At 42.3% G+C, this 27058-nt stretch overlaps 2 protein-coding genes across 2 annotated transcripts in view; both read right to left on the bottom strand.

Annotated features, from left to right (window-relative positions):
- Positions 1–735, bottom strand: part of XKRX (XK related X-linked) — an 8233-nt gene extending 7498 nt beyond the window's left edge. The window contains exon 1 of the mRNA XM_060002014.1: positions 3–735. Within this exon, the coding sequence (XP_059857997.1) occupies positions 3–285 (283 nt within the window). The 5' untranslated portion in view covers positions 286–735. The remainder of the gene's footprint in view (positions 1–2) is intronic.
- A 3711-nt stretch (positions 736–4446) lies between these two features.
- The window catches only part of TRMT2B (tRNA methyltransferase 2 homolog B), an 84259-nt gene continuing 61647 nt past the window's right edge, over positions 4447–27058 (bottom strand). The window contains 1 exon segment of the mRNA XM_060002012.1: positions 4447–7360. The gene's annotated coding sequence lies outside the window, so the exon portion shown is untranslated.

Genomic DNA, 27058 nt, shown 5'->3' with positions numbered 1-27058 from the left:
GTCTTTGGCCAGATCTCTGTGGACAAAAATGAGGGTCAACTGGACCATAATGGATGAAAACATAAAGAAGGAAAAGGTGTATGCCATCCAGTAGGTTTCACTATTCTTCCGATAGATTCTAACCATGTACAAGGCAGATGCTGCCTCCCCACAGTACAAAAACGTGGAGAAGAGGATGCCAAATGGAAAGGTAAATCGGGGGTTCGTCCCACGGATGACATCTTCCTCCAGAGAGGATATCGGCTCCACGCTTGGCTCCTCAGGAATTTCAAAAACTCGGTCCATTGTCGAGGTTCTGAGTGTTGTGGTCTGGTCTTCAGAGCACTCCCATCCCCACCTCCCAAGAGAACCCTGTAACCACTGCAGTGCAAGTATTGGTGAGGAGAGCTGTCAAGTCCAATTCCAGAACGGAGATCTACTAGTTAGAGCAGGAGACCGCTCTCTTCTCGTCTCAAATTAGACTTGTTGGAGTCTGGGATGAAGAGCCCAGGAGTACCACTTTGAAACTAGACTCTTGATTGGCCCAGGATTCCAATCGTCAACTACGTGCTGTGGAAGGTGGACAAGGCAAAAGCAATCATCTTAGCGCCCAGTCCGGAGTCCAATTCCAGGCGCGTCAAGAGCCATGGGAACAGCTGTTTCCGTGGCGGCTCCGCCTTTCGCAGCCCCCCAGGCAGGACGGGTAGCCACTCTCGCGGGCATCGACACTCAGCAGCTCCTCTTGAGGAGCCCTGACCAGTGTGCTCTCTCAAATCAGCTGAGAACTGAGCCAGGGCAGAAGAGGGGGCGCAGCCTGAGCGTCCCTTCGGGGATCCAGTTCACTGCCCAGGCACCCTAGCTAATGCTAGGCTGCGGCTGTTAGCTCGCCTGCTCGCCGGCGGTCTCCCCGCACCCGCGCTCAGTCAAGAGTTCTCACGGCGGCTCCTCCAATTCCCCAAGCTCCGCCCCCAAGGCCGCCAGGCCAGGGACAGGAGCAAAGTCACAACCCCGGCCCCGAGCGCAGTCACCGGGGAGAGAAGCAGAGCACGCGCCCGCTGCAGGATCAAGAGAAAGCTGGAGGGGCTTCTTTTCCACAGAGAAACTTCACTAGCGAAAAACACGACGTGCGGGGCGCCAACCCGGCCCGACGGATGTCGGCAAACTCTTGGGCGCCGTCTGCTGCCGGGGTCCTGCCTGGCTCGCAGTTCCAGCTGTGAGAGGTCGGTGGCTTCAGGAACGAAGGCACCGATAGCGGGGCTGCACGAAATGGGAGAGACAGCTGGGGCCAAACAAAACCAGCCTGCGACTTCCAGGGCGGGCAGATGAAGGATGCTCGGTGCACAGAGGCGCGACAAAAAGGGGCTTGGGCCAACCTTCAGAAGCACTTCTCATCACGACCCCCGGACCCTGGAGGGAGCCACAGCTTTCCTCTTCGCCAACAGCAGCAGATCCCCAGTTCTACCCCGCCCTCCCTAACTAGCTCGCTTCCACACTCGCTCAAGCCAGGCGGTTAAGCAGGAATGTCTCTCTCGGCCTCAGGGTTGAATTTCCCTAGGTCCTATTGCCCTGCAGATTTTATCAAGGTGGGGCTGGGGAGAGACCTGGAGGGCAATTGGGCCGTAGAGTTTCCTTTCCAAGCGAGAGTGTATGTAGCAGAAGGAAGAAAGAGAAAGAGGGAATGTCAAAGAAAGACTCAAAGTCAGCCCACAGACCCATATTATATGCCTTAATTTCTCCACTTGCAAAATGAGGCCAGGATGGGAACTTAAGAATGAACTTTCAGGTCTTTGGCTGTAAGGTTCTGAAGAGGTGCCAAATTCTAAATAGACTGGAGAGGAGCCAGGAGAGCTGTTAGTAAGAACTGAGAGGTGTGTCTTAAAGAGCTCTGAAAATTGCCTAGATTCTTAAGAGCAATCTTCCCCCACCTTGCTGAGCTTTTGTTTTTGTGCCTTCATTTGCATAATTCTAAACCCCAGGGGAAAAGAGAAAACATCTGCCTCCTGGTAATAATATAAATGTAGCCTGTGCCAATCTCCTTTTGCTGCAGGAAGTCAGTAAAAAAGATCTATGTGAGGAGTGGCCAAGTAGCAGCCACCAAAATGATGGCTTCAAGAAAGGCTTAGTCTTGCTGTTGTATTGGTTTTTAAGATTCCTGCAATTGCTGTCTCCTTTCCCCAGGGCTGATTCAAGAACAGATCAGCTTCAAAAGGTTGTTGCTTTTGAAGCAGATGTCCCATCTTTGTCTGTACGTGTGGTCAGGAGGCTGACCCTTCCTCCTTTGTTTCACAAGGCAGGGCAATGCTATCTGAGAACACTTCATAGTGTTGATGGCTTGGGCCTTTCCAAAAGGCACAAAGTTCTCTGCCAACAGTATACGGTGCAGAACTTCTTGTAGGCTTCTTCAAGACCTATTCCCAAGATGGATCACAAGTAGGGTGAGAAACTCATCTGTTTGCTGTGTTGGGATGAGTTGGCCACCCTGACATGGGAGACTGAAACTAGGAAGAATGTAGAATCCCCATGTTTTTTAGCCTCTCCTTCTTCCTTGTGCCCTTCTCATTCCCCAAATACACAAATCTACACTGCCTTCCTACTTTGTTCCAATATGACTCCTTCTGTCTGACATTTAAGGCTCTCTATAATCATCAGACTATTTTCCTCTCCAACTTCATCACCCACGCTACCCTGCCACACACACCCTTTGCTTCAGTCCAGCAGGTTTTCTCACTTAATCACACTTGCCTTGCTCCCTCAGTGCTGTGTTGAGGCCGTTTACAACCCCCTTCACTCTTTTCTGCATTAGCCCAAAGCCTAATCTTCTTTCAAGGGTCAGTTCAAGTATTACCTCCTCCAGGAAGCCTTCCCTCACCTCCCCAGCTCTCACTTTTCCCTCTGTCTTCGTGCTACTGGCATATACTCTCTTGCTCTAGTCCTTCAACTCCTTCTGTCTGCCCTGCCTCCTAAACAGAAGTGTAGACTCAGGGAGGGATGCTCAATGTTTATTGTGGTTCTTGTTGATGATAGTGATTAACAAATAGTGATGATGATGAAGCTTCCTCCCCTGTGTTTCCTCCAGGAAAACATACAAGACTCAGGCACACTCATCTCTAAAAGCTGTAGCCACTGTAGCTGGAGCATAAAGTCCTGTGGGGCACCTACTGCCTCAGTCAGCCATTCAGCTCACAGAGGATGTCAGCCCACATGATCTCTCCCTTCTCAGAGCTCCTACAGCACTTTTTTGGGTCAATCCCACAGTTTAGCACCAAATTACAAATTATTTCAAGTATATTAATCTTTATTTCACCACTAAATTACCATAAGCTCCTTGAAGGCAGAGACCCTACTGTTACATTGTTTTTGGACCCCCAAGGTTGGTAAATACGTGTAAATCTCCTGCCATTTGATCCCCCTCACCCACTAGCTTCTCTGTTTTCAGCCCTAGGACTCTCTGGCGCTTTAGGTCACTAAATCCTCTGGTCTCTTATTTCCTTGTTCCTTTTGCCCTGCTGGGAGAAACTGACTGAGAATTTGCCCTGTTTCTGTCCAACTTTCCTTCCTCTTTTAGACAATCTCTAGACTCCAGCCCTTTACTCTTCTTAAGACTACAGACCTGGAAATGTTGATACTCATCAGACTGCTGAGGACCTGGGAACCCCTTCCCCATTAGGAGCACTGTTCTCCCAAGGACTGATCATCTGAGGTGATAACCCCGTGCTTCCCCTTGAATGCTACGCCGTGTTCAGGGGTTTGGGTCTGCAAGAAAGGGAGACCCAAGATTTGACTCCCCACTCCCCCTACCTCCAGCCCCCGACTCAGCAGGAACAGAGAACGGGTCTAAAAGCAGTTTGATCGAAAAGCTCTTGGCGTATTTATCAGCTTTCAGAACCCCTCTGAACTACATAAGGTTCGGAGATAGGTTTGAGCTTACAAAGCCCCTACAGCCAGAGCTGATTCATAAGAGGTAGCTGGCATCCATGAGGGAAGAGGAGAGGAAGGAGAGAGATGTGCTGCAAGTGGCTGATAGTCCAGTCACAGAACACTATCTGGTGAGAGGTGATGGACAAGGCCTGGAGAATCAGTAGTTAGGATGGAAGAATGGCTTCCGTCTGTAGAATGCTCGGTTTGGACTGTTAGAATCCTTAAGAGATATGTAATGCAAAATCAGTCAGGTATCCTCTGGGCCTTCTCTTTTTGCTCTAAGCTCCCTGAGGACAAAGACTTTTGATTATCCTTTTCCAAGCCACTCCCTCACCATCCATTTTCCAAAGTGGCTGCACCATTTTACATTTCTATCAGCACTGTGTTTCTCCACATCCTCGACGGCACTTATCTTTTTTCATTATAACCATCCTAGTGGTTTTTCATTTGCATTTCCCTGATGGCTAAATTGATTGATTGTGTGTGTGTGTGTGTGTGTGTACAAGGTCGTTTGAACACTAGCTGGCCACACTCATTCAGTTATTTCAATAAACATTTATTTGTAATAGCAGTAAGACAAAGATCTCTGCTCTCAAGGGGTTCACAGAGTGTAATGGTATAACAGACATTTGTCCTTTTAGGGGTGTCGCTGTACAGCATTTGAGCCTTTTATCTGGGGGAGAGGACACAGGACTCTTGCTAAGAAGCAGGGCCCCCTTGTAGTTGGGGCACAGGCATGTGACTTAGGCTCCCTCAATCCAAGGATCCATCCCTTGAATTGGGAGCCAGTGACCCAAAGAAGTGGACAATCTTCTCCAATTCAGACAGTCATGAAAATGTGCCTCTTGGTTCTTCCAATGTGGGAAGTGTCACTGACCTTTGCCCCAGCTGCTGTGCTTTAAATTCACCCCAATATTTGCTGCTTTGTTCTGAAGCCACACTGCTCCCAGCCAGTGACTGAGCACAGCAGAGATACTAAGTCAGCCCCATTTCTGGGAGACACAGGACTATGTGGCCTGTGACTATGGCAACAGAACTCCCCATCAGCCTGGTCAAACTTTATTAGCACTGCACTTCAGTCTACGACACTTCCTACCTAACCTTCTTCTTTCCTTCTCTCATCCATAAAGGTCAGATTTACACTGCAGTTTAACATCTCTCCCAGCTTCCTCCCTATGTTCTCTCACTGACATTTTCCCCAATAAATCTCCTGCATATCTAATCCCAGCTTGGTTTCTGCATCTCTGAGGACCTAAGCCAACCCACTAATGGTGCTAGCATGGCGGTAGTAATGGTGACAGCTGTGATGTTGGCTGTGTAGCCCTGAGTCTGGTTCTCCAGTCCAACTTGGGATTCTGGGAGCTATTCAATATGCTTTTAAGACAAGCATTTTCTGCTTAAATTAGCCAATCAATTTCTGTTGCTCACAACTAAGAACCCTCTGGATTATAGGGGAAGGGACAAAAACATTCAACTACAATACAGTGTGACAAGGGTTATGATAGAAGCACAGAATCTGTGGAAGCACATAGGAGGCACCTAACCCAGTCTTTATATCCTCTCAAATGAAATATCCATATGCTACCTGGAATTGCTGGTCAGCTCTTCTCACTAATTTTACAGGCCACCCCAAATTCAAAGGCTCACAACCACCTTCTCAATTTACCATTCCTTAGGAAGTAGTTCTCATAGTTACATTCACATAAGAATTATTTGGGAAAGAAGACTACTTGCAGATTCCAGGGCCCCATCCTTCGAGTAATGCAAGTGCTCAGAGGATCATAACTTGAGAAAAGCTGTCCCAGGGATAGCTCTACAATCTGCTCCTAAAACAATTTTATCCATCATCATAGTGCGCATTTCATAAATACTGGCAGCAGTTGACCCCTCTGTGGCCTGAGCCAAAGTGAAGATAGACTTAAGAGTCAGTCCACACATGGGTCCTTGATTTCCTTGGGCTGCCCACGAAGAATATCACCTGTAGTTTGCTCCCTAGCACAATTCAGTAAGAATTAAACTATCCGCACACACTTTCATATTCTTTCCTATTGGGCACATTATATGCTTGTTGGACCTTAAGGTGTTTGACCTTATGGCCAAGGAAAGGAGATATTCCAGCCGTGCCAAGAGGAGAAAGGGACTCCTCCTACACTATACGATGACTCAACGGATGAACTAAGAGTAGAAAGCTTGTGTAAGATCATAAATCTTACGCCATTACCAGACATCCTTCCCAGTACTCCTGCCTCTCCTACTTGGCTTTACTACTAAAGGGTCCCCCAATTGTCAAGGACTTCAGTTCTAACTTTTAAAAAAGATGGAGTTATTATTAGTGGGAGAAGTCAGAGCAGCAGGGAAAAGTAGGATAAATTAGGTTGGCAAAGTCAGATCCCGGGAAGAGAAATCATGTAAAGACAGGGTAGTGAGATCACTGTGGGCCAGATAATGGACAGTCCTGCCCGGCAGGACAGAAATCAGGCCATGCCAAATCTCTCTGACCCACAGCAGTGTGGTGTAGTAAAAAGAGCTACATTATAGACTGGACTAAAACACTGTGGGTTTTAATCCTGGATCTGCTTCTAAATCTTTGTGTGATCTTGGTCCTCTCTGGGATCTCCAAGATTCTGTCTAGCTTAACATCCCATGACATCAGTGTAGTTAGGCATGGCTAGGCCTCCTAGAATCTTTGATTCCACACGTAGTACTGTGGTTTTATCGCCACCAAGCAACTGAACAAGCCAATGACCGAAGTATCCTAATCAATTTCTCCTAGAGATATACTCTCACATGTGAAATATAATATGTATAAGCATGTTTATAATAGCCAAAGGTTGGACACTACCTAAACATCCACCAACAAAGAACTGCTTAAATAAATTCTGGTATATCTCTAATAATTATGGAACGCTGTGCAGCCATGTAGCCATAAAGAAGCTCTTTATGTACTGATATGAAACAGCCTTCTATGTAAAAAGTGAAAAAAGTAGGGTGCAGAATAGCATTTATGGTATGCTACAATTGTATAAAAATTAGGGGTGTACATATACAAATATGCATAGAATATCTCAAGAAGGATACACAAGAAACTGGTAACAGTGACTGACTCCAGTGAAGGGAAATGGACAATGAGGGAGACGGTAGTAGGGAAAATAGATATTCATCTGTTCAAAACATAAAAAAGAACCTTAACGAGCCATGTCACAAACCCATCTTTTTCAACCATCTAGCAGAACGTAAGTGAACAAAGTTGGAAGAGACTTTGTTTCTGAAAGCAGAAAGAAGAGTCTAAGGCAATTTCTTGGCTCAGCCTGTCTCAGAAGTGTGTAGGTAGCTATGATGGGTCTTCAGCTGTTTCCTTCCCTCTCTGCCTTCAAGCTTGAAGGTACATCTTGAGAGTTGCTTCAGGCAGCTGACTGTCAACAGAAACTGGAGAGACTAGGAGAAGCTTCTATTCTGGTGAGGCCTGGAAGAAAAGTGAAGCAGAAGCCAAAAGTTCACAAACTACCAAGTAGGCATCTAAAGAGAATTTCTCATTCCTTGAAAAAGCTGTCACTGCACCCACAGTACATCGTGAGCTCACTGACACCAGATGAGATATATATCTTTGCATTATCAGTCCATTATCAGTCCCCTATAAGAACAAAAAAGAGTTCATCCTTTTGGTATTTAACTGGTTTCAAGAGTATATGCCTTGCTTCCCCAATTAGATTGATGGCTGCCACTACCCACATGTGGCTATTTAAATTTAAGCTAATTGATTAAATACAATTAAAATTTCCATTCCTCAGTCACACTAGCCACATTTCAAGTGCTTAACAGCCACATGTGTATTGGTCAGCACAGAGAGAGAACATTTCCACGTCACAGAAAGTTCTAATGGACAGCGTTGTAGGAGTCTGCTATGGCTGTCACAGCCACAGCTACCTTCTTATATACACTCCCTATAAACATTGCTTGCTGTGAAGTTAAGTAAATATGTATCCTGACCACAAAAAAGTGATGCATTTTCTTTTTAAACTCTGATTCCTATTTCCAGTAAAAATAAGGAGCTCAGAAGATAAGTTTCGAATGTAAATATCACTCAGCATTTCTAATCAAGCCTCAAAACCCTTGCCTTTTCTCAGCTCTCATCCTCCTTGACCCCTCGGCTGTATGTGGCATTATGTAGAGCAGATTTCCCTTGTCTACTCAAAATGCTCTCCTCCTTTGCTTCCATGACGCTGTAACAACCAGAACGATCACCATTAATATACTGAGCTCTTACTGTGTGCAAGGCACTGTGCTAAGCATTTTACATACCTCATCAACCATATTAGGTAAATACTATTATCACCATTTTATAGATGAGGTATCTAAAGTTCAAAGAGGTTAATTGATTTGCTCAAGGTCACAGAGCTAGTAAGTGGTGGTGTTTTGACTAGAAACCTAAACCTCTCTTAAGGTTTTTCTCAAGGGTCATTACTAGATCAAATGCCTAAAATAGGCAAGGCAGACCATCAATTACAACATCAAAGAAAGGAAACAACCCATCGAAGGGAATCTCTTCTTTTCTTTTCTCCCTTTTTCTTCCCTGCCCTTCTAAAACTCTCTTTTATTCTATCTCACATAGGCCTCTGATAGATTTTCAAGGTCTTAACAGCCTGGGGAATTTAAACCCACTTAATAAGTACTTGAGAAAAAGTAACCATAGTAGGTCAGGGAGAGCAGGGACCATATATTGCCTTTCATTTTCAGGAATTCTGTTTTTTCCTAAATACCCTGTAGGCCCTTAACATTAAAACTTGTGTTGTTCAGGACTTGGAATTTCGATTCAAGCACTCTGCCAATAGTCCATTTTAATTACACTGGAGACTGTTTATAGCTTTTCTGTTCTCTGGGCTAGACTTTGTGTCCAGCAGCTACTACTAGAGGTAGTCAAACATAATAGAAATGCTGGAGGAGTCTGGCTTTAGGCTGGAACAGTCACCTACTTACTAGTGTTTCACATTGCCCTGTTTACTGATACCCTTAAGCAGGTCAAACGTAAGCATTCGTGGCCAGTACACCGAGGGTGAGGATATAGGAAAAAAAGTTCATAGCAACTCTGAGCCCTGACTTCATGTAAAAGAGACAATCTGTTGATCCCCTAAACTCACCAGGCTCCTATAATGTGTTCTGAGCTACGTAAGGCGTAGTTACTCGAGACAGGGAGCTACGTTAATGACTATGCAGACCCTTTAGGGTTTGAAGCCTCCATTACTTAGGTTAAAGAATAATAAGGAGTATGGAAAATCTCTGTACCTTCTCCTCAATTTTGCTGTGAACATTAAACTGTTCTAAAAAAGTCTCTGTGGTTGCCAAGGTCTGGGGGAGGGACGGATTGGGAGTTTGGGATTAGCAGATGCAAACTAGTATATAGAGGATGGATAAACAACAAGGTCCTACTGTATAGCACAGGGAACTATATTCAATATCCTTGATAAACCACAATGGAAAAGAATATGAAAAAGAATGTATATATGTATAACTGAGTCACTTTGCTGTACAGCAGAAATTAACACAACACTGTAAATCAACTATACGTCAATAAAATTAATTAAAACAATAAAGTCTTAATAAAAAAAGAAAAAGAAGGAATATTGGCTTCTCTTCCTAGCTCTGCCACTAACTGGCTATGCATGTGTATGTGTGTGTGTGTGTGTACAAATATTTAGTGAGAACTTTTTTCTTTTTACTATCCATTCATGTACCATAAATATTATAGGGTATTGTTTTGTGTTCTTATATTTTACATAAGCGTAATTATACAGAATTTTATGCAAGTTTTTTCTCAACAGTATGGTTTTGTTACATTTTGCTCTAGCTCTATATTGCTACATGTAGTTATAACTCATTTCAACTGCTTTATGGAATATCGTCAGATGAATTCACCATACTATAATTTATGTATTCATTCTGTTGATAGTAAAAAATGGAAAACAACCTAAATGACTATCACAAACTAAATCCTTCAGTGGACATCTGTACGTGCATACGTATCCTTATTCACATGTGGGAGAGTTTCTCTTGATTAAAAATCCATGAGTGCTGTACACCTGAAACTAACACGACATTGTAAATCAACTATACTTCAGTCAATCAATCAATCAAGCAAGCAATAAATAAATAAATAAAATGTACAATTTAAAAAAATCCATGAGTGGAATTACTTGGTCATAGGGTATGCATAAGTTCAGCTTTAGTAGACACTGGCAAATACTTTTCCAAAGTAGTTGTACCAATTTACACTACCACCAATAGTGGAAGAAAGTTCCAACTGACCCACATTTTCATCAGTACGTGGTATTGTAGGTCTTTTTTCATTTTAACCACTCTGATGGATGTGTAGTGGGATCTCATTGTGGTTTAAGTTTAATTCCCATGATGACTAGTGAGATGGAGCACATTTCATAGGTTTATCATCTGATATGCTTTCTTAAAGGAGATATGGACAAGAATGAGAAAGAGGTGAGAGGAAGGACATGGGGGGGAGGTAGTGACTAAGGGATGGGTGTGGGATGATAACACTGTAGAAAGGGGAGCCTAAGGACATTAAATCACACTTTCTAAGCAGACCAGTTTTTCTGAGGGCTAGCCAAGTGTACACAGATTTGGCAGTCTCTTAAATTCAGCAGCTAAAGGTGCTATAAAGGTGCATGTAAAAGTGTATGTTAAACATGTTTGAAGTAAATCATAAAAATCTGGCAGCGACCAAAGGCCAAGTTCTCTTTTCCACAAGAGCAGCAGCTCTGGCTGCTTCCTGGCACCTTTCAACAAGTTGAGTTCCGAACGGGCTCTCAATGCCCTCATCTCAAAAAATGACAGCTCTGGCTTTGTGGATTCCACTTACAAGGCCACATGATACCAATGTTAAAGAGCACAGAATGGTAAATATTCTTCCCTTCCAGCTTTACTGAAGTATGATTGACAAAATAAAATTGTAAATATTTAAGGTGTACAACATGATGTTTTGATACATTTATACATTGTGAAATGATTACTACAATCAAGCTAATTAACATATCTATCATCTCACATAGTTACCTTTTAAAAAAATGTTCTTTTTACCTAGCACCAATCAAACAGAACTTTCTATGGTATTCAGTAATAGACTGTAAAGTAACATGGTTTAGATCACTGCATCTCAAGCCTTCATGTATGTGTGAATCCCCTGGAGATCGGTTACAATGCAGATTCTGATTCAGGAAATATGAGGTGACACCTGAGATTCTGTGCTTCTAACAAGCTCCTGGATGCTGCTGATCCAGGACCATACTTTGTGCTTACAACATGAGCTATGGAGCCAGACAGACCCGAGTTTAAATCCCAGCTCTGCTTTCTTAGCTGTGAAATCTCTGGTAAGCTATTTAATCTCTCTGAGCCTTAGTTTCCTCGCCTATAAAAAGATAAAAATTACCTACTTCATAGGTTTGCTGTGAAGGTTAAGTAAAATAATGCATATAAAACATGTATAGCCCAGTGCATGGAAAGAGTAAGTAATTGATAAATGCCAGTTATTGTTAATATTCCACGAACTGGCACTCCTACACATTATGATACTCTGAAGACTGCTTCAGAATGATTATCTGGAAGCACTGCAAGAGCCTAGATTAATCACAGAGAGACAGATTGAATCATATTTAGTCATATTTTATGTTGAATCATATTTAGTCATATTTTATGTTAGGCTTACTTTATTGTATTCTAAGCCTTTGAAAATTGAGACTTCATCTGTTTCAGTCAGGGTCCCAGCAGGGAACAGATGGTGCACTTGCATTAGCATAATTAGTGGAAAGTTTACGAAAAGGACTATCCACAAGTGTGAGCAGAGTATAGGAAAACAAAGAGGGATAGATAGTGCAGTAACTTGGTGCTGTTACCACCCCTACACCCAAAAGTATGAGGGGAGGGAACAGATACCAGAAAAAGGAGAATGTGGTGTAGAGAGGGTCCCCTTGAAAGGTGCTATGACCTTTAGTTAAGGGATAGCAGCCAACCAGAAGCAATCCTATAAGAAGGAAGCCAGGAATAAACAACCTGACCTCAGTTTCTTTTCTCCCTTTGATGTCCTGCCAGGGATCTCCACTGCCCAAACCCTACCAGAGGCCAAGACGGAAAGGGAACTCACTGATGTAATCCATATAGGTTAGCCTCCTGGGGCACAGAGCAGGGTATAAAAGGGCAGAGGGTGGATCAGGAAGGGTAAGCAAAAGATATCTGGTACATCATCCATGACACATATACTCAACCAAAATTCTATCCAAAACAGAATACTGTTCTGACCAAGCCAAAAGAGAACAGACTACTATTTTAGACAAAGCTAAACTCAACTAGTTTATCACCAAATGAGGATCAATAACTTCCAGGGTATCTCCCCATCAGATGTCCTATAATCATCCAAAACTCAACACAGCTACAACTGAAATCATCTTCCTCTATCACCATAACTCAACTTTCCCATTTCTATCAAAGGTGGCCTTTGATATGTTAGTCTCTCAGCCTGAAACATTCTTCCCTTTCCTCCTTGTATATTTAAATCTTACCTACTTACCTTTAAGTTCTAACTCAAACACTTCTCCCTCCTTCAAAAGGTCTTCCCCCAGCTATTTTAGCCTACAGTGATTTCCCTTTTCTCTGGACCCTCATTGCCAGTAATTTAGTCACTAGTGTCAGGTATTGTTATTTAACTAGTTTGGGGTATATATACCATTGCCCCAACTAAATAGTACACTTCTTGAAGGCAGGAAATATGTCTTAACTTTATTTTTTTCTCCTTGTCAAGACCAAGCATCTTGAGACTTACTGAATATATGTACATGATAAACACCTAAAGAATGAAGAATAAGGAAAGAATAGCAGGATTCAAATTTTTAATCTCATTTTTCTATGATAGCTTCTCAGAAAAAGGCTCTCTGAAGAACTGCCTGGCCTTACGTAGAAATATGCAAGCACAAAGGACAGCTCTGTGCTCATCTATCCACTTAGCATTTTTAAAACACTCTTCTAAGTAACCCTTGGGTTAAATAGAGAATCAAAACAGAAATTACAAACTTTTTAGAAATGATCAGCAAGGAAGTCAAAACCCATGATATGCAGCTAAAGTGGTACTCATAAGAAAGCTGTAGCATTAAATTCATTTATTTATTCCAATATATTCAAATATATTTCAACTGATAATACATGAATTATTTTCACTGACAAAAAATGAATTAAAGTCAACTCAAGAATACACATAAATAACAATAAAATATACCCAAAGAAATAATTAAATATTTTTTCAAAATTAATGGCCCACTTCTCTCTAGTCTTCCTTCTTACACAACAAAAAAAACCTGGACAAAATAACAATCAAGTGTAGGAAGACTCTGAAAAGTGGAAAGAAGAAAGTGGACTGCCTGGAGACTTTAGGATGTGAGGAACACTACAGTGGTGAGTTGCCTGGGATTTCTTTTTGCTTCCCATATATTGCAGATAAGGCACTGGAGAAGACTACAACCTGAAATTGCCAAAAAGGCCCAGACCAAGAAAAGCCCCAAGAGAAGATTGTTCCCTTTAGTTAAATAATCAGGGAAATGGCTGCCTAGCCAGAACAGAAAAATATTTTTGATAATACCCAACCTACTCTAACCAAACATCAGAGGAAAAACTGTCCCTTCCCTGTGGTGTCAGTGGTGCCAAATAGAGTCACCCATGTCTGGCCCCTCATGGCAGCAGTTAGACAGGGAGAGTTGGCCCTCTGTTTCCCCCACAAGTGTGATATCAGTGGGACCAAACAGAGAACAGAACTTCCACCCCACCTCCCTGGTAGCAAAGAAGTGGAACAAGGCAATGCAAGGTGGTGCTAGCTGGCACTCCATTAGCCCACTGGAGTAATGTTAGTGGGGCCATCCCCACCTGGCAGCTGTGAGGTAGTGAGAGTCAACCCTCCATTCCCCATTTTTCCATCTGGTGTTGAGGAGATCTAGCAAGGAGCTGAACTTCCACACCCTTCAGGAAGTAACTGGAAAGAAATTAACAGAGCCTCAGGGGGGCTGTGGGAAAATGAAAGAAGGACAGAATTTATATCATTGGAGTCTCAGAAAAAGAGAAAAAAGACTATAGGGCTGAAAAAGTATTTGAAGAAATAACTGGCTGAAAGCTTCCCAAAGATGAAAATGTGGATATTAGTAGACTGTGATAAATTACTTATGTATAATGTAATAATTAGAGTAACCACTAAAAAATCTATTGAAAAATATGTTCAAAACGTGTATAGATAAACCAAAATGGAATTCTTTAAAAAGGTTCAAGGGACATCCCTGGTGGCGCAGTGGTTAAGAAACTGTCTGCCAATGCAGGGGACACGGGTTCAAGCCCTGGTCTGGGAAGATCCCACATGCTGCGGAGCAACTAAGCCCGTGCGCCACAACTACTGAGCTTTCACTCTGGAGCCTGTGTGCCACAACTACTGAAGCCTGCGTGCCTAGAGCCTGTGCTCTGCAACAAGAGAAGCCACCACAATGAGAAGCCTGCACACGGCAATGAAGAGTAGCCCCCGCTCGACACAACTAGAGAAAGCCTGCTTGAAGCAATGAAGACCCAATGCAGCCAAAAATAAATAAATAAATAAATAAATATCTTTCTAGAAAAATTAAAAATTGAAAAAAAAAGTTTAAGTAACACACAGCAAGGCATAAAAAATTGAGAAGAGGAACAAAAAATAGAGGGAACAAACAAGAAACAAAAATAAAGCAGGAAACATAAGCCTTAACATATCAACAATTACATTAAATGTAAATGGCCTAAAAAAACCAATTAAAAAACGAGTTTGGTAGAGTGGCTTAAAAAAACATGACCCAAACACGGTGTCTACAAGAAATCCAATTCAAACATAATGACATAGGTAGGTTGAAAAGAAACATTACATAAACATAAACATTCTCCTCAAGCACACATGGAACATTCTCCAGGATAGATCATATGTTAGGCCATAAGTCTTAATAAATTTAAGAAGATTGAAATCATATCAAACATCTTTTCTAAACACAATGGTATGAAATTAGAAATCAATTACAAGAAGAAAACCAGAAAATTCACAAATAGTTGGAGGTTAAGCAAAATGCTACTGAACAACCAATGAGTCAAAGAAGAAATCAAAAGATAAATAAAAAAACATCTTGAGACAAATAAAAATGGAAATACAACATACCAAAACTTACAGAATACAGAAAATATGTTCTAATATTGATTGCAGTGATGGATGCACAACTCTTTGAATATACTAAAAACCACTGAATTGCACATTTTAAATGGAAGAACTGTATGGTTTGTGAATTATGTCTCAATAAAGCTGTTATTTTTTAAAATGCATAGAACTATACACGCACATAAATGAGTTCATGTAAAACCGGTGAAATCTGAGTAAGGTTTGTGCATTTTTATCAGTGTCAGTTTCATAGTTCTAATACTGTACTATAGTTATACAAACTATTATTAATAATAGGGAAAGCCAGGTGAAATGTACATAGGACCTCCTTGTACTGTGAATCTATAGTTATTTCAAAATAAAAAGTAAAAATCCTGAATATACCATCAACAGACAAATGGATAAAGAAGTTATACACACACACACACATACACACACAATGGGATATTACTCAGCCATAAAAAAATGAAAATTTGCCATTTGCAACAACATGGATGGACCTGGAGGGCATTATGCTTAGTGAAATAAATCAGACAGAGAAAGACAAATACTATATTATCACTTATATGTGGAACCTAAGAACTAAAACTAGTGAATATAACAAAAAAGAAACAGACTCACAGATATAGAGGACAAACTAGTGATTACCAGTGGGGACAGGGAAGGGGAAAGGGCAAGATATGGGTAGGGGATTAAGAGGTACAAACTACTATGTATAAAATAAATAAGCTACAAGGATATATTGTACAGCACAGGGAAAACAGTCAATATTTTATAATAACTATAAATGGAGTATAATCTAGAAAAATTCTGAATCATTATCTTGTACACCTGAAGTTAATATATTATAAATCAACTATACCTCAATTAAAAAAATATAAACATTCATCTTGTTAAAAAAAATCCTGAACATAGGGCTTCCCTGGTGGCACAGTGGTTGAGAGTCTGCCTGCCAATGCAGGGGACAAGGGTTCATGCCCCAGTCCAGGAGGATCCCACATGCCGCGGAGCAGCTGAGCCCATGCACCATGGCTGCTGAGCCTGCGCGTCTGGAGCCTGTGCTCCGCAAAGGGAGAGGCCACGACAGTGAGAGGCCCACGTACGGAAAAAAAAAAAAAAAAAAAAAAATCCTGAACATGAATGTTTATTCTAGCTCCATTCACAACTGCCCCAATTAGAAATAATTCAAATGTTCCTCAAAAGATAGAATAAATACACTGTAGTACATCCACACAATGGAATACTATTTAGCAATAAAGAGAAACCGACTATTTATATATACAACTATTTGGATGAATTTCAATGGCATGAAGCTGATGTTAAAAAGCCAGTTTTAATCATAAATGTATGATTCCATATATATAACATTCTCGAAATGACAAAACTATAATAATAGAAAACAGATTATTAGTTGCCAGAGGTTAGTGGGGTGGGGGAGGTTGGGGAAGAGGTGAAACTATAAAGGGATAGCAACAGAGAGCTTTTTGGGGTGATGGAACTGTTCTGTCTATAGATTGTGGATACATGAATCTATGTGTCTTAAAACTGTATAGATGTGGGTTTTTAAAGTCTATTTTAAGGTATGGTAATGTTGAAAAGAAAAGAGAAAGGAATAGAGAATAAACATGTAGATTAAATAAGATGATGGTTACTAGGGTGTTCACTTTATAGTAACTCTTTAAGCTAAGTTTTGTTTTGTGTAGTTTTCTGTATCTTTATTTTAACTAAAAAGTTGTTTAAAATAAAAATAACAGGGATGAAAAGGGAAATGGAAATAACCTGGGTCAGGGAAGGCTTCTTTTGAGGAGGTGACAGGAAGATGAGAGAACTGAGAGATGAGAACGAACCATGAAAGTCAAGGGTGGGAGGAGAGTATTTGAGGCAGAGAACTGGAGGCAGGAGAGAAGGGGTAGGATAGAAGGAGGTCCTGATGCAAGAACATGTAGCTGTTCACATCCCAGCAACAGGAGGTGTGTGTGTGTGTGTAGATTTATTATAAGGTACTGGCTCATGCATTTATATAGTCTGGCAAGTCCCAAAATCTGCAGGGTGAATTGGCAAGCTAGAGATTCAGGAGAGCCGACTGTTTAGTTCCAGTACGAGTCCGAAGGCCTGAAAACCAGAAGAGTGGATGGTTGTAGTTCCAGTCCAAAGGCCAGCGGACTCAAGACCCAGGAAGAGCCTGGGTTGTTTCACTTTGAGTCTGAAGGCAGAAAAGAAGTCAATGTCCCAACTCAAAGGCAGTCAGACTTCTGACTCCTTCCTCTCTTACTTGGGGGAGGGTCAGCCTTTTTGTTCTTAGTCCTGCCTCCAACTGACTGAATGAAGTCAAATTAGGGAGAGCAATTTGCTTTACTCAGTCTATTGAAATGTTAATCTCACCCATAAACACCCTCACAGAAACACCCAGAATAATGTTTGGCCAAATATCTGGGCACCCCATGGCCCAGTCAAGTTGACACACAAAATTAACTTATTACAGTATGTGTATTACAAATGTATGAAACAACTTCATTGAAGGAGGCAGGGTAAGTGTGGTGACCCAACTGACTTTGGAAATAAGTGGAGTCTGTAACACTGAAGGCAAAAGAGAATGCACTAAGGAAATGTGAATGAGGTATGTACTTTAGTTAATAATAATGTATCGATACTGGTTCTTTAATTTTAACAAATACTAGTGTGAGGTATTGTAAAAATTAACAAACAGAAACCTCAAATAAAATAGAGTCAAGAAGCCAGAAGGGGGGCTTCCCTGGTGGCGCAGTGGTTGAGAGTCCGTCTGCCGATGCAGGGGACACGGGTTTGTGCCCCGGTCTGGGAAGATCCCACATGCCGCGAAGCGGCTAGGCCCGTGAGCCGTGGCCGCTGAGCCTGCGCGTCCGGAGCCTGTGCTCCGCAACGGGAGAGGCCACAGCAGTCAGAGGCCCCGCAAAAAAAAAAAAAAAAGAAGCCAGAAGGGGGAGCTCTCACAACCTACGACAATAGCAGCCCCCAACAGGCAGGAAAAAAACTTAGTCTTTTTGCCTGGCAAGAGCTCAGCCAATGAGAGACTGCCAAAACTCAGCCAATGAAAAGCCACTATACTTCGAACTCTCAATTCCTCCAATGGACTCTCTGCTTACTAGCCTTCCCAACTTCCTCTTCGAACTGTCAGTAAGAGGTCTCTCCTCCTTGTGGCAGAGGGACTTGCCTGTGGCTCACCACAGTTGCAGACACCAAATTACAATTCTTTGCTGACTCTGAGTAAATCCACTTTTACCTGAGAAGTAACTGGCAGTCTGTTTGTTTAAGGTCAACATTTTGGGGGCCCATACAGGGATCCAGAGGAGACCCCCAACAACTCTGAGGCTGGTGCACAGACAGGTACGGTAACTAAAAATCCCACTGAACGGTTTTTTATTGCTGACCCCGAGGTTTAAGGGCAAGTTTTTCTCCTGGATCCAAGCTCCTGCCCTCTTTGTGTTTTGAAGCTCTCCAGGTTTAATTTGGGATCTATTTTAATGGTTTATTCTTTCTGATTAAGGCCTTATTCTGTCAGTGAGTACTTCTTTGGCACTTTGGCCTGTTATTTTTTTTTTTTTTGAAATCAGGCTATTCCAACTGGAACTGTGGTAGCCTTCAGCTTGATTTCTTTTGGAACAGGAGTTGTTTCATTGGAACTGTGCTATTCAGCCTTCAGCCTGATTCCTTCAGGATTAGGCTGCTCCGAGCAGCCTTTGGCCTGGCTCCTTTGAGATTAGATTGTTCCCTTAGAACTGGCTGGTAGTAGTCCTGCAGGCTGTTTGAGCCTGTTTAAGCTGTTTAGGCTGTTTGAAAATTACTATTTTACTCTAAAGAAAAACCTCTGAGAAATGGGATCCCAATTATTTAAATACTTGAGGGCACCCTTACCTACAAGGACCCTGGCTGATTTTATGTTTAAAAACTGCAGTCCTGGAATTCCCTGGTGGCACAGTGGTTGAGAGTCTGCCTGACGATGCAGGGGACACGGGTTCGTGCCCCGGTCTGAGAAGGTTCCCACATGCCGCGGAGCGGCTGGGCCCGTGAGCCATGGCCACTGAGCCTGCGCGTCCAGAGCCTGTGCTCCGCAACGGGAGAGGCCACAACAGTGAGAGGCCCGCGTACCGCAAAAAAAAAAAAAAAAAAAAAAAAAACCGCACTCCTTCCTCATGTACATTTCTAAGTAAATGGACCAACCTAACCAAAGGCAATTTAGAACATGAATGGTCATTATGGAGAACTATTGAAATTCCAAACTTACTTTTCTTAAGACCAAATTGACAACCACACCTGTAAAATTTCCAAAACTGAATGGAATGCCTGTTTCAATTATTTTGAGGCTTCCAAACATTATCAGGAGCCTAAAATTGCATCTCTGCAAAATAAGATTTTAAGATCCTCTGAGGCAAACAAAGAAAGATAGAATGGCTGCAAAAGCCTCATGTTCCTCTTCCCTGGCTTCTGCATCACAGATACTGCCTCCAGTGTCATCTTATTCCTTTCCCCTGGCTCTGCCTCCAGTGCCATCCTCCTTCTTCCCTTTTATACCACCTATCCCTCCTCTGTAACCCTCAGTTCCCCCATACTAATTCTCTCACCAAACTTGCCCTTTTCTCTGAAACTCTCCCCACTGCCATTTCCTCTGAACTTACCAGAACCTGTCTCTCTAAAATTAAGCCTTGTGAGGATCCAGAGACTAAACTCTTAATTTTTTTATATCCCCTGGACTAAAGTGGAACTGCAAAGCTATAGTCAAAGATTTTCCCAAAGGAACTGAAATCCTTACAGATATGCTCAGGAATTTAATATAGTCATTCAGACTTATCAACTCTGACTTAAATCAGCTAGTTCATATGCTTGTCAGTGAAGGCCAGGCCCAGCTTTGGATGAAAATCACCAACTGGGGAAATCCTGAAAGGTCTCTAGAATTACAACTGGGAGACCAGCCTATTTACCAATCAAGCTCAGGCAATCACTAAGTGACTTTATAGAGCAATTCATAGTGCTTTTCCAAAGCCTGTTGATTGGAACAAAATTCAGGCTTGCACACAAAAACCTAATGAACCTGTTTATGACTATTATGATCAACTTCAGAATGTGTTTAAGGAAAATTCTAATCTTCCCTCCGATGTTGTTCTTCCTGGGTAGCTTTCAACTCTATTTTTATTAGTGGGCTGAACCAGGGTTTTTCTCTTCTAGTAAAAACGACCAGGATGGAATGGGAAACTTTGTCCACTCCAGATTTAGTTAATCTGGCAAACCAGCTCTCTTACACTCTAGATGAGTCACATAAAAGGAAAACTGCTAAAATTCTTGATCTTCAACTCCAGCAAATGGAGGCCCCTAAACAAAACCAAAACCCTCCTAGTTTCTGCTATTATTGCAAAGAGCCAGGATATCAGAAAAGAGATTGTTACCAATTTAAGCACTTCAGGTGCCTTCAGCCTTCTAACTTGTCTATCCAACATCCTCCCAATTCTCAATGACAGGATTCAAAGGAACTATAAGGGCTATTCCCAATCCCTCCCTCTTAATTATCTTGAAGAACATTTCTCCAGATTAAGGATAAATCTTTTCCAGCCCTGACACCAGAGCCACACTCTTGATGCTCAACCCCACTACAATAAAATGGTTTCTACCTTGGAGCACTAAGACAGTTCAAATAGTAGGGATCCCTAATGAACCTCAAGAGGTTCCTGTCTCTGAACCTATTCTCTTTTGTTTAGGCCCTTTGAGAGATACACACCCTTTTCTCCTTAGTTCCTCCACCCCTATCCACTTATTTCACTGAGTCTTCTTAGAGAAGTACAGCGTCATGCCAGAATTTTTCTCTCCCAAAAGGAAGAAATAATTCTACAATTTGACAGTAGTCATCAAAGCAGTCAATCAGGTGAATTAAATGACCCTTTGACATCTTTTGTTTGCTCTGTCTCTGATGGTACTACAGCTGATTCTGGAAATATTGATCATTTGTCCCTATTGGATCAGCTACTACCCTCCTTGTGGGCAAAATCTCCAACTGATATTGGTAATTCACAGTGTACATCCCATCAAGATCCAAATACCCACCCCCAAACTTCTCCCCAGAATTAATCAGCACCCTGTAAGTAAAGAAGGCGTTCAAGGTAAAAAGCCCTTAATAGAAGATAACAAGGCTTAAGGCCTCATTATCCCTTGTACTAATCCCTGTAGTCCTCTGATTTTACCAGCAAGAAAACCTAAGGGCTGAGGGTGGAAGTTTGTCCAGGACCTCTGAGCAATAAACAAGACTGTTATCCTTCAACACCCTGTTATTCTGGACTTTCATATGCTACTAACATCTGTTTCCAACAGAAGCAAACTCTTTACTATGACTGATTTATGCAGCGCATTCTAACCAATACCTTTTTGCCTTCATTTGGGAAGAGAAACAATTCACCTGCACAGTAATGCCTCAGGGTTTTACTGAGAGTCCTTATTTCTCACAAATCCTGAAGGCTGATCTGGATGGTATAAAGTTCCTTTGGGGTTCTACTTTGTTGCAGTATGTGGATGATTTGCTTCTTTGCCCTCCTTCTCAAGCCTTCTCATAGGAAAACAGCATCCACTTGCTAAAGCTTTTAGCCTTAAAGTGACATAAGGTTGCCAAGGGAAAAAAAAACCCAGGTTCGATATTTAGGGCATCTGATACCAGAAAAAGGGCTATACCTGGATCCAGAAGGCTTCATGATGTCCTGAGTTTCTGAAAATCCAAAACTAAGCGCCAACTACAAGGTTCTCTCGGGCTAGGTGGATATTGCTGAAACTGGATTCCAGATTTCTCTCTTACAGCCAAATCTCTGTATATTTTACTAAAGAGCAACCCCAACACAATTTTATGGGAAGAACCAGACAAAATAGCCTTTAAGGCCTTAAAGGAGAGTTTGATGAACCCACACACCCTTGGGCATCCAATGATCAGATTCCCTTTTCCATGTTTTTATATGAAAAGGAAGGTAATGCCTTTGGGGTACTCACCCAAAAACATGGGGACCACCATTGATCCACAGGGTATTATAGCCAGCAACTGGACCTTGTGGCACAGGGACACCCCCACCCCACACCTTGCCTTAGAGCCATTACTGCCACTGCCTTTTTGGTTAAGGCTATCAAAAAGATCGTGGTGGGATCCCTTTTAACCATTTTTGTACCTCATGCGGTAGAAGCCCTTCTGAATTCTCATCACACTCAACATTTCTCAGCCACCTCAACTCCTAAGAAGTCCTTTTGTTAACTTCCTCACATAACTCTTTCAGGTTGTAATAACATTAACCCTGTGACTCCTCTCTCCTCCATCATCAACGAAGTCCCTCACAACTGCTTAACACTTATGGATCACCTCCTGATACCTTGTGATGATCTGCAGGAAAATCATTTGGGTAATGTTGACTTCTCATGGTTTGCTGATGGTTCTTTTTTAAAAGGTGATCATAGTAAATATTGTGCTGGGGATGCTATCAGAACTCCTTTTTATGTTGTTGAGGCAGCATCTTTACCTATGGCTACTTCAGCCCAACAGGGCTGTACTTCAGCCAAGTACAAAACTGCCAATATTTATACTGATAGTAGACATGCTTTTGGAAAAGCTCATGATTTTGGAATATTGTGGAAGCAACATGGCTTCCTAACTTCCAGTGGAAATAAAATTTTAAATGGCCCCTATGTTCAGGAATTATTGAATATAATACTTTTACCTGCCACTTAAGCTATTATTAAAATTCCAGAAAATTCTAAACTTGACTCCCTGGAAGCTAAGGGAAATTACCTTGCTGACAGTTCCACAGGGAATGCTGCCCTTAAAGGAACCAAAAGCAGTCAAACTTCTGTCACGGTCCAAAGGGATATTTCCCCAAATGATAACTTAGAAAAACTGGCTGGAGAAGCCCAACAATTGGCCTCAGAAAAGGAAACACAAGATTGGAAATTCAACAACTCTTGGTTTGATAAAAAGCGAAAGCTTTGGTTCAGATCAAATAACAATTCAGTCTTACTGAAGACTCTAATATTCCTACTCCTAATCATTGTATATGCATTAAACCATTGGTCTACTGACAAAATTACAACGTTCATGAATCAATATTCGTCGGGAAACATTAACAAAGCTGAAAAAAATGCCTACCTCATTTGTCCCACTGGTCCAAAGTACAACCCAGGGAAGCCTATTCTTACTGCTCCCAAGTATTTTAAACTGCCTTATAGACCATTCAAGGTCTAGCAATTGGATTTCATACAACTTCCTCCATCTCAGGGATGTAAATAAATACGTTTTGGTTATGGCCTGAATGTTTGCACACTGGACTGAAGCCTTCCCTTGCAGAGAGGCTACTGCCTCTTCTGTGGCTAAAGTCCTTTTGGAAAATATTATACCTACCTGGGAAAATCCTCTCAAACTTCATAATGATCAAGGGACCCATTTCACTGGTCAGGTATTTTTGACGTCTGTGCTGTTTGGCCAGTTTTACAACAGTTTCACTGCACTTAGCACCTTTAATCCTCTGGTTTATTCAAATACAGTAACGGCATTATTAAAACTCAATTGGCAAAATTTGTATGGGCCCTCCAAATACGTTGGCCAAAAGCACTGCCATTGATCCTTCTAAATCTTATATCCATCCCTTTTGGAACTCAAACGCTCACCCTTTGAGATAGTCACAGGTCACTCAATGCACTTGGTTCCTACCTCTTTTGCCCCACAACTGACAAAATGAGAAATACTCCAATATTGCAAAGGCCTAATCGCTTCTATTAAAAATAACCATGTTTGGGCTTCCCTGGTGGCGCAGTGGTTGAGAGTCCGCCTGCCAGTGCAGGGGATACGGGTTCGTGCCCCGGTCAGGGAGGATCCCACATGCCGCAGAGCGGCTGGGCCCGTGAGCCATGGCCGCTGAGCCTGCGCGTCTGGAGCCTGTGCTCCGCAGTGGGAGAGGCCACGGCAGTGAGAGGCCCGCGTACCGCAAAAAATAAATAAATTTAAAAAATAACCATGTTTTAGTAGAGCAATGTTTTCACAGTGTGCTCTCAGGAGACAAAGACCTTAAGCACCCTCGCAGCCTGGAGATTTCATCTACTGGAAAAGACACCTCCAGGACTTCCCTGGTGGCGCAGTGGTTAAGAATCTGCCTGCCAATGCAGGGGACATGGGTTCGAGCCCTGTTCCGGGAAGATCCCACATGCTGTGGAGCAACTAAGCCTGTGAGCCACAACCACTGAGCCCGCCGCGTGCTGCAACTACTGAAGCCTGCACTTTAGCCTAAAGCCCATGCTCTGCAACAAGAGAAGCCACTGCAATGAGAGGCCCGCGCACCACAATGAAGAGTAGCCCCCGCTCACCGCAACTAGAGAAAGCCCGCACGCAGCTACAAAGACCCAACACAGCCAAAAATAAATAAAATAAATATTAAAAAAATTTATAAAAAGGACACCTCCAGAAGGACTCTCTTTAACGTCACTGTAAAGGCCCCTATCAGGTACTGCTAACCAACCCTTGTGCCATCAAACTCCAGGGAACAGACTCTTTGATTCACATGACACATGTAAAGAAAGCACCGCACCCTGAGTGGACCTGCACATCATCTGGTGACCTGAAAGTAAATAGTTCCCAGAATTGAAGCAGACAACATCTGATGAGACAGCTTTCCAAAGATATCTAGGACAGGCTTGTCAGAAGTTTGTCTGCCAATCCTTTGATGATGATACAACATGTCATATGATCTCCAATGTCTATGATCTTGATGATATATGGACTTTAGATAAAAAGTGCCTCAGAGTTGTCCCTCCTGCCCTTCCTTGTTACTCAAATGTGATCTCAATAAGTTTCCAGTATGTGCACTTTCCCTGCATTGTGGGACACTACACCCAGGAAAGGTCCCTTCTGGCACTGAGGGACAAAAAGCCACTGAAACCAGAAAACCTGACTCTTAACCAGTGATGCTTTCAGAGAACAATCATGATCAAAAGGAGGAAATGTAAAAATTAATAAACAAAAACCACAATTAAAATTGTCAAGAGGCTAGAAGGGGGAGGTCTCACACCCTATGACAACAGCAGAGACCAACAGGAAGACTTCCTTTTCTTGCCTGGCAAGAGTTCAGCCAATGAGATTGTCACAACTCAGCCAATGCAAAGCCACTATACTTCAAACTCTCAATTCCTTGAATGGACTTTTTGTTTAGTATAGCCCACCCAACTTCCTTTTCTCCTCCTTGCTGTGAGGGGTACTTATGTTTGGCTTGTCATGGTTGCAGACCCCAAATTGTAATTCTCTGTTGATCCCGAATAAACCCATTTTTGCTGGAGAAATAACCAGCAGCCTATGTGATTTAGGTCAACACTTAATAAAAGGGGAAAATGTGTACAGGGTATATGGGAACTCTCTGTACTATCTTTGTAATTTTTCTAAAACTGTATATCTAAAACTGTTCTAAAAAATAAAGTTTTTTTAAAGTTGACTTTAAAAAAAAAAGAAGTACAATATAGTCTGTCCAGAAAAGATGGAAAGGCCCAGAGCTGAGGCAGTTTCTCTGGTCTCTGAAATCTCACTCACACAGCCTGTGAGTCCCTTAACTTAATACACAGACTCTGAAACCAGACTGCCTGGGTTTGAATTCTGGGCTTTACCACTAACTAGCTGGGTAAACTTGGGCAAATTACTCAACCTCTTTGTGAACCTCACCTCTCTCTTTTTTTAAAAATTTAATTTATTTTTTATATAGCAGGTTCTTATTAGTTATCTATTTTATACATATTAGTGTATATATATCAATTCCAATCTCCCAATTCATCCCACCCCCACCCCACTTTCCCCTCTTGGTGTCAACACGTTTGTTCTCTACATCTGTGTCTCTATTTCTGCCTTGCAAACTGGTTCATCTGTACCATTTTTCTAGATTCCACATATATGCATTAATATACTGAACCTCATCTCTTTTTTTTTTTTTTTGCACTATGCGGGCTTCTCACTGTTGTGGCCTCTCCCGTTGCGGAGCACAGGCTCCGGACGCGCAGGCCCAGCGGCCATGGCTCACGGGCCCAGCCGCTCTGCGGCATGTGGGATCCTCCCGGACCGGGGCACGAAGCCGCATCCCCTGCATCGGCAGGCGGACTCTCAACCACTGCGCCACCAGGGAAGCCCCCTCATCTCTTAAAAAGAATGATAGCCCCTATTTTTTGTTATAATAAGGATTAAGTGAGTTTAATATGTATAAAGTGCTAAAAAGAGTGCTGGCACATAGTAAGTTCTATATAAATACTTTGTAAACTTAAAAAAACCATGATGACCAGAAGTTCATTTAGTGGGCTTCCCTGGTGGCACAGTGGTTAAGAATCTGCCTGCCAATGCAGGGGACCCGGGTTCGAGCCCTGGTCCGGGAAGATCCCACATGCCACAGAGCAACTAAGCCCGTGTGCCCCAGCTACTGAGCCTGCACTCTAGAGTCTGTGAGCCACAACTACTTAAGTCCGCGCACCTACAGCCCATGCTCCGCAACAAGAGAAGCCACCGCAATGAGAAGCCCACGCACCGCAACTAGAGAAAGCCTGCGCGGAGCAGTGAAGACCCAACACAGCCAAAAAAAAAAAGTTCATTTAGTAATTAGCTTTAATCAGACAAGGTAGGGAGATGTGGGGGTTTGGCTGCTATGAACTAGGCAGTGATTACCATGGATATGCCAGAACCTTGACAGCCACTGTTAGGACGTGGACTTACTCTTCATAAGGGGGCAACTAAGCTGTGTTACTCTGGCAAGAAGGCTAGAAAGCTCAATACACCTTCCTATTACTCTACCCATCCTATTTCTTTCACCCAAAAAGAACCAACTTCTAATCAGATACATAATTAACCACCCCAAGGTAAGCAAAATGTATCATTATCTCCATTCTGTAGATAAGAAATCTGAAAATGGTAGGTTTAATTTTATTTTTTTTACATCTTTATTGGAGTAT

This window comes from Delphinus delphis, chromosome X, assembly GCF_949987515.2.
Source record: "Delphinus delphis chromosome X, mDelDel1.2, whole genome shotgun sequence".
Classification (NCBI taxonomy): domain Eukaryota; kingdom Metazoa; phylum Chordata; class Mammalia; order Artiodactyla; family Delphinidae; genus Delphinus; species Delphinus delphis.
The sequence above is the reverse complement of the archived record's forward strand: the minus strand, read 5'-3'. Positions and strand labels throughout refer to the sequence as shown.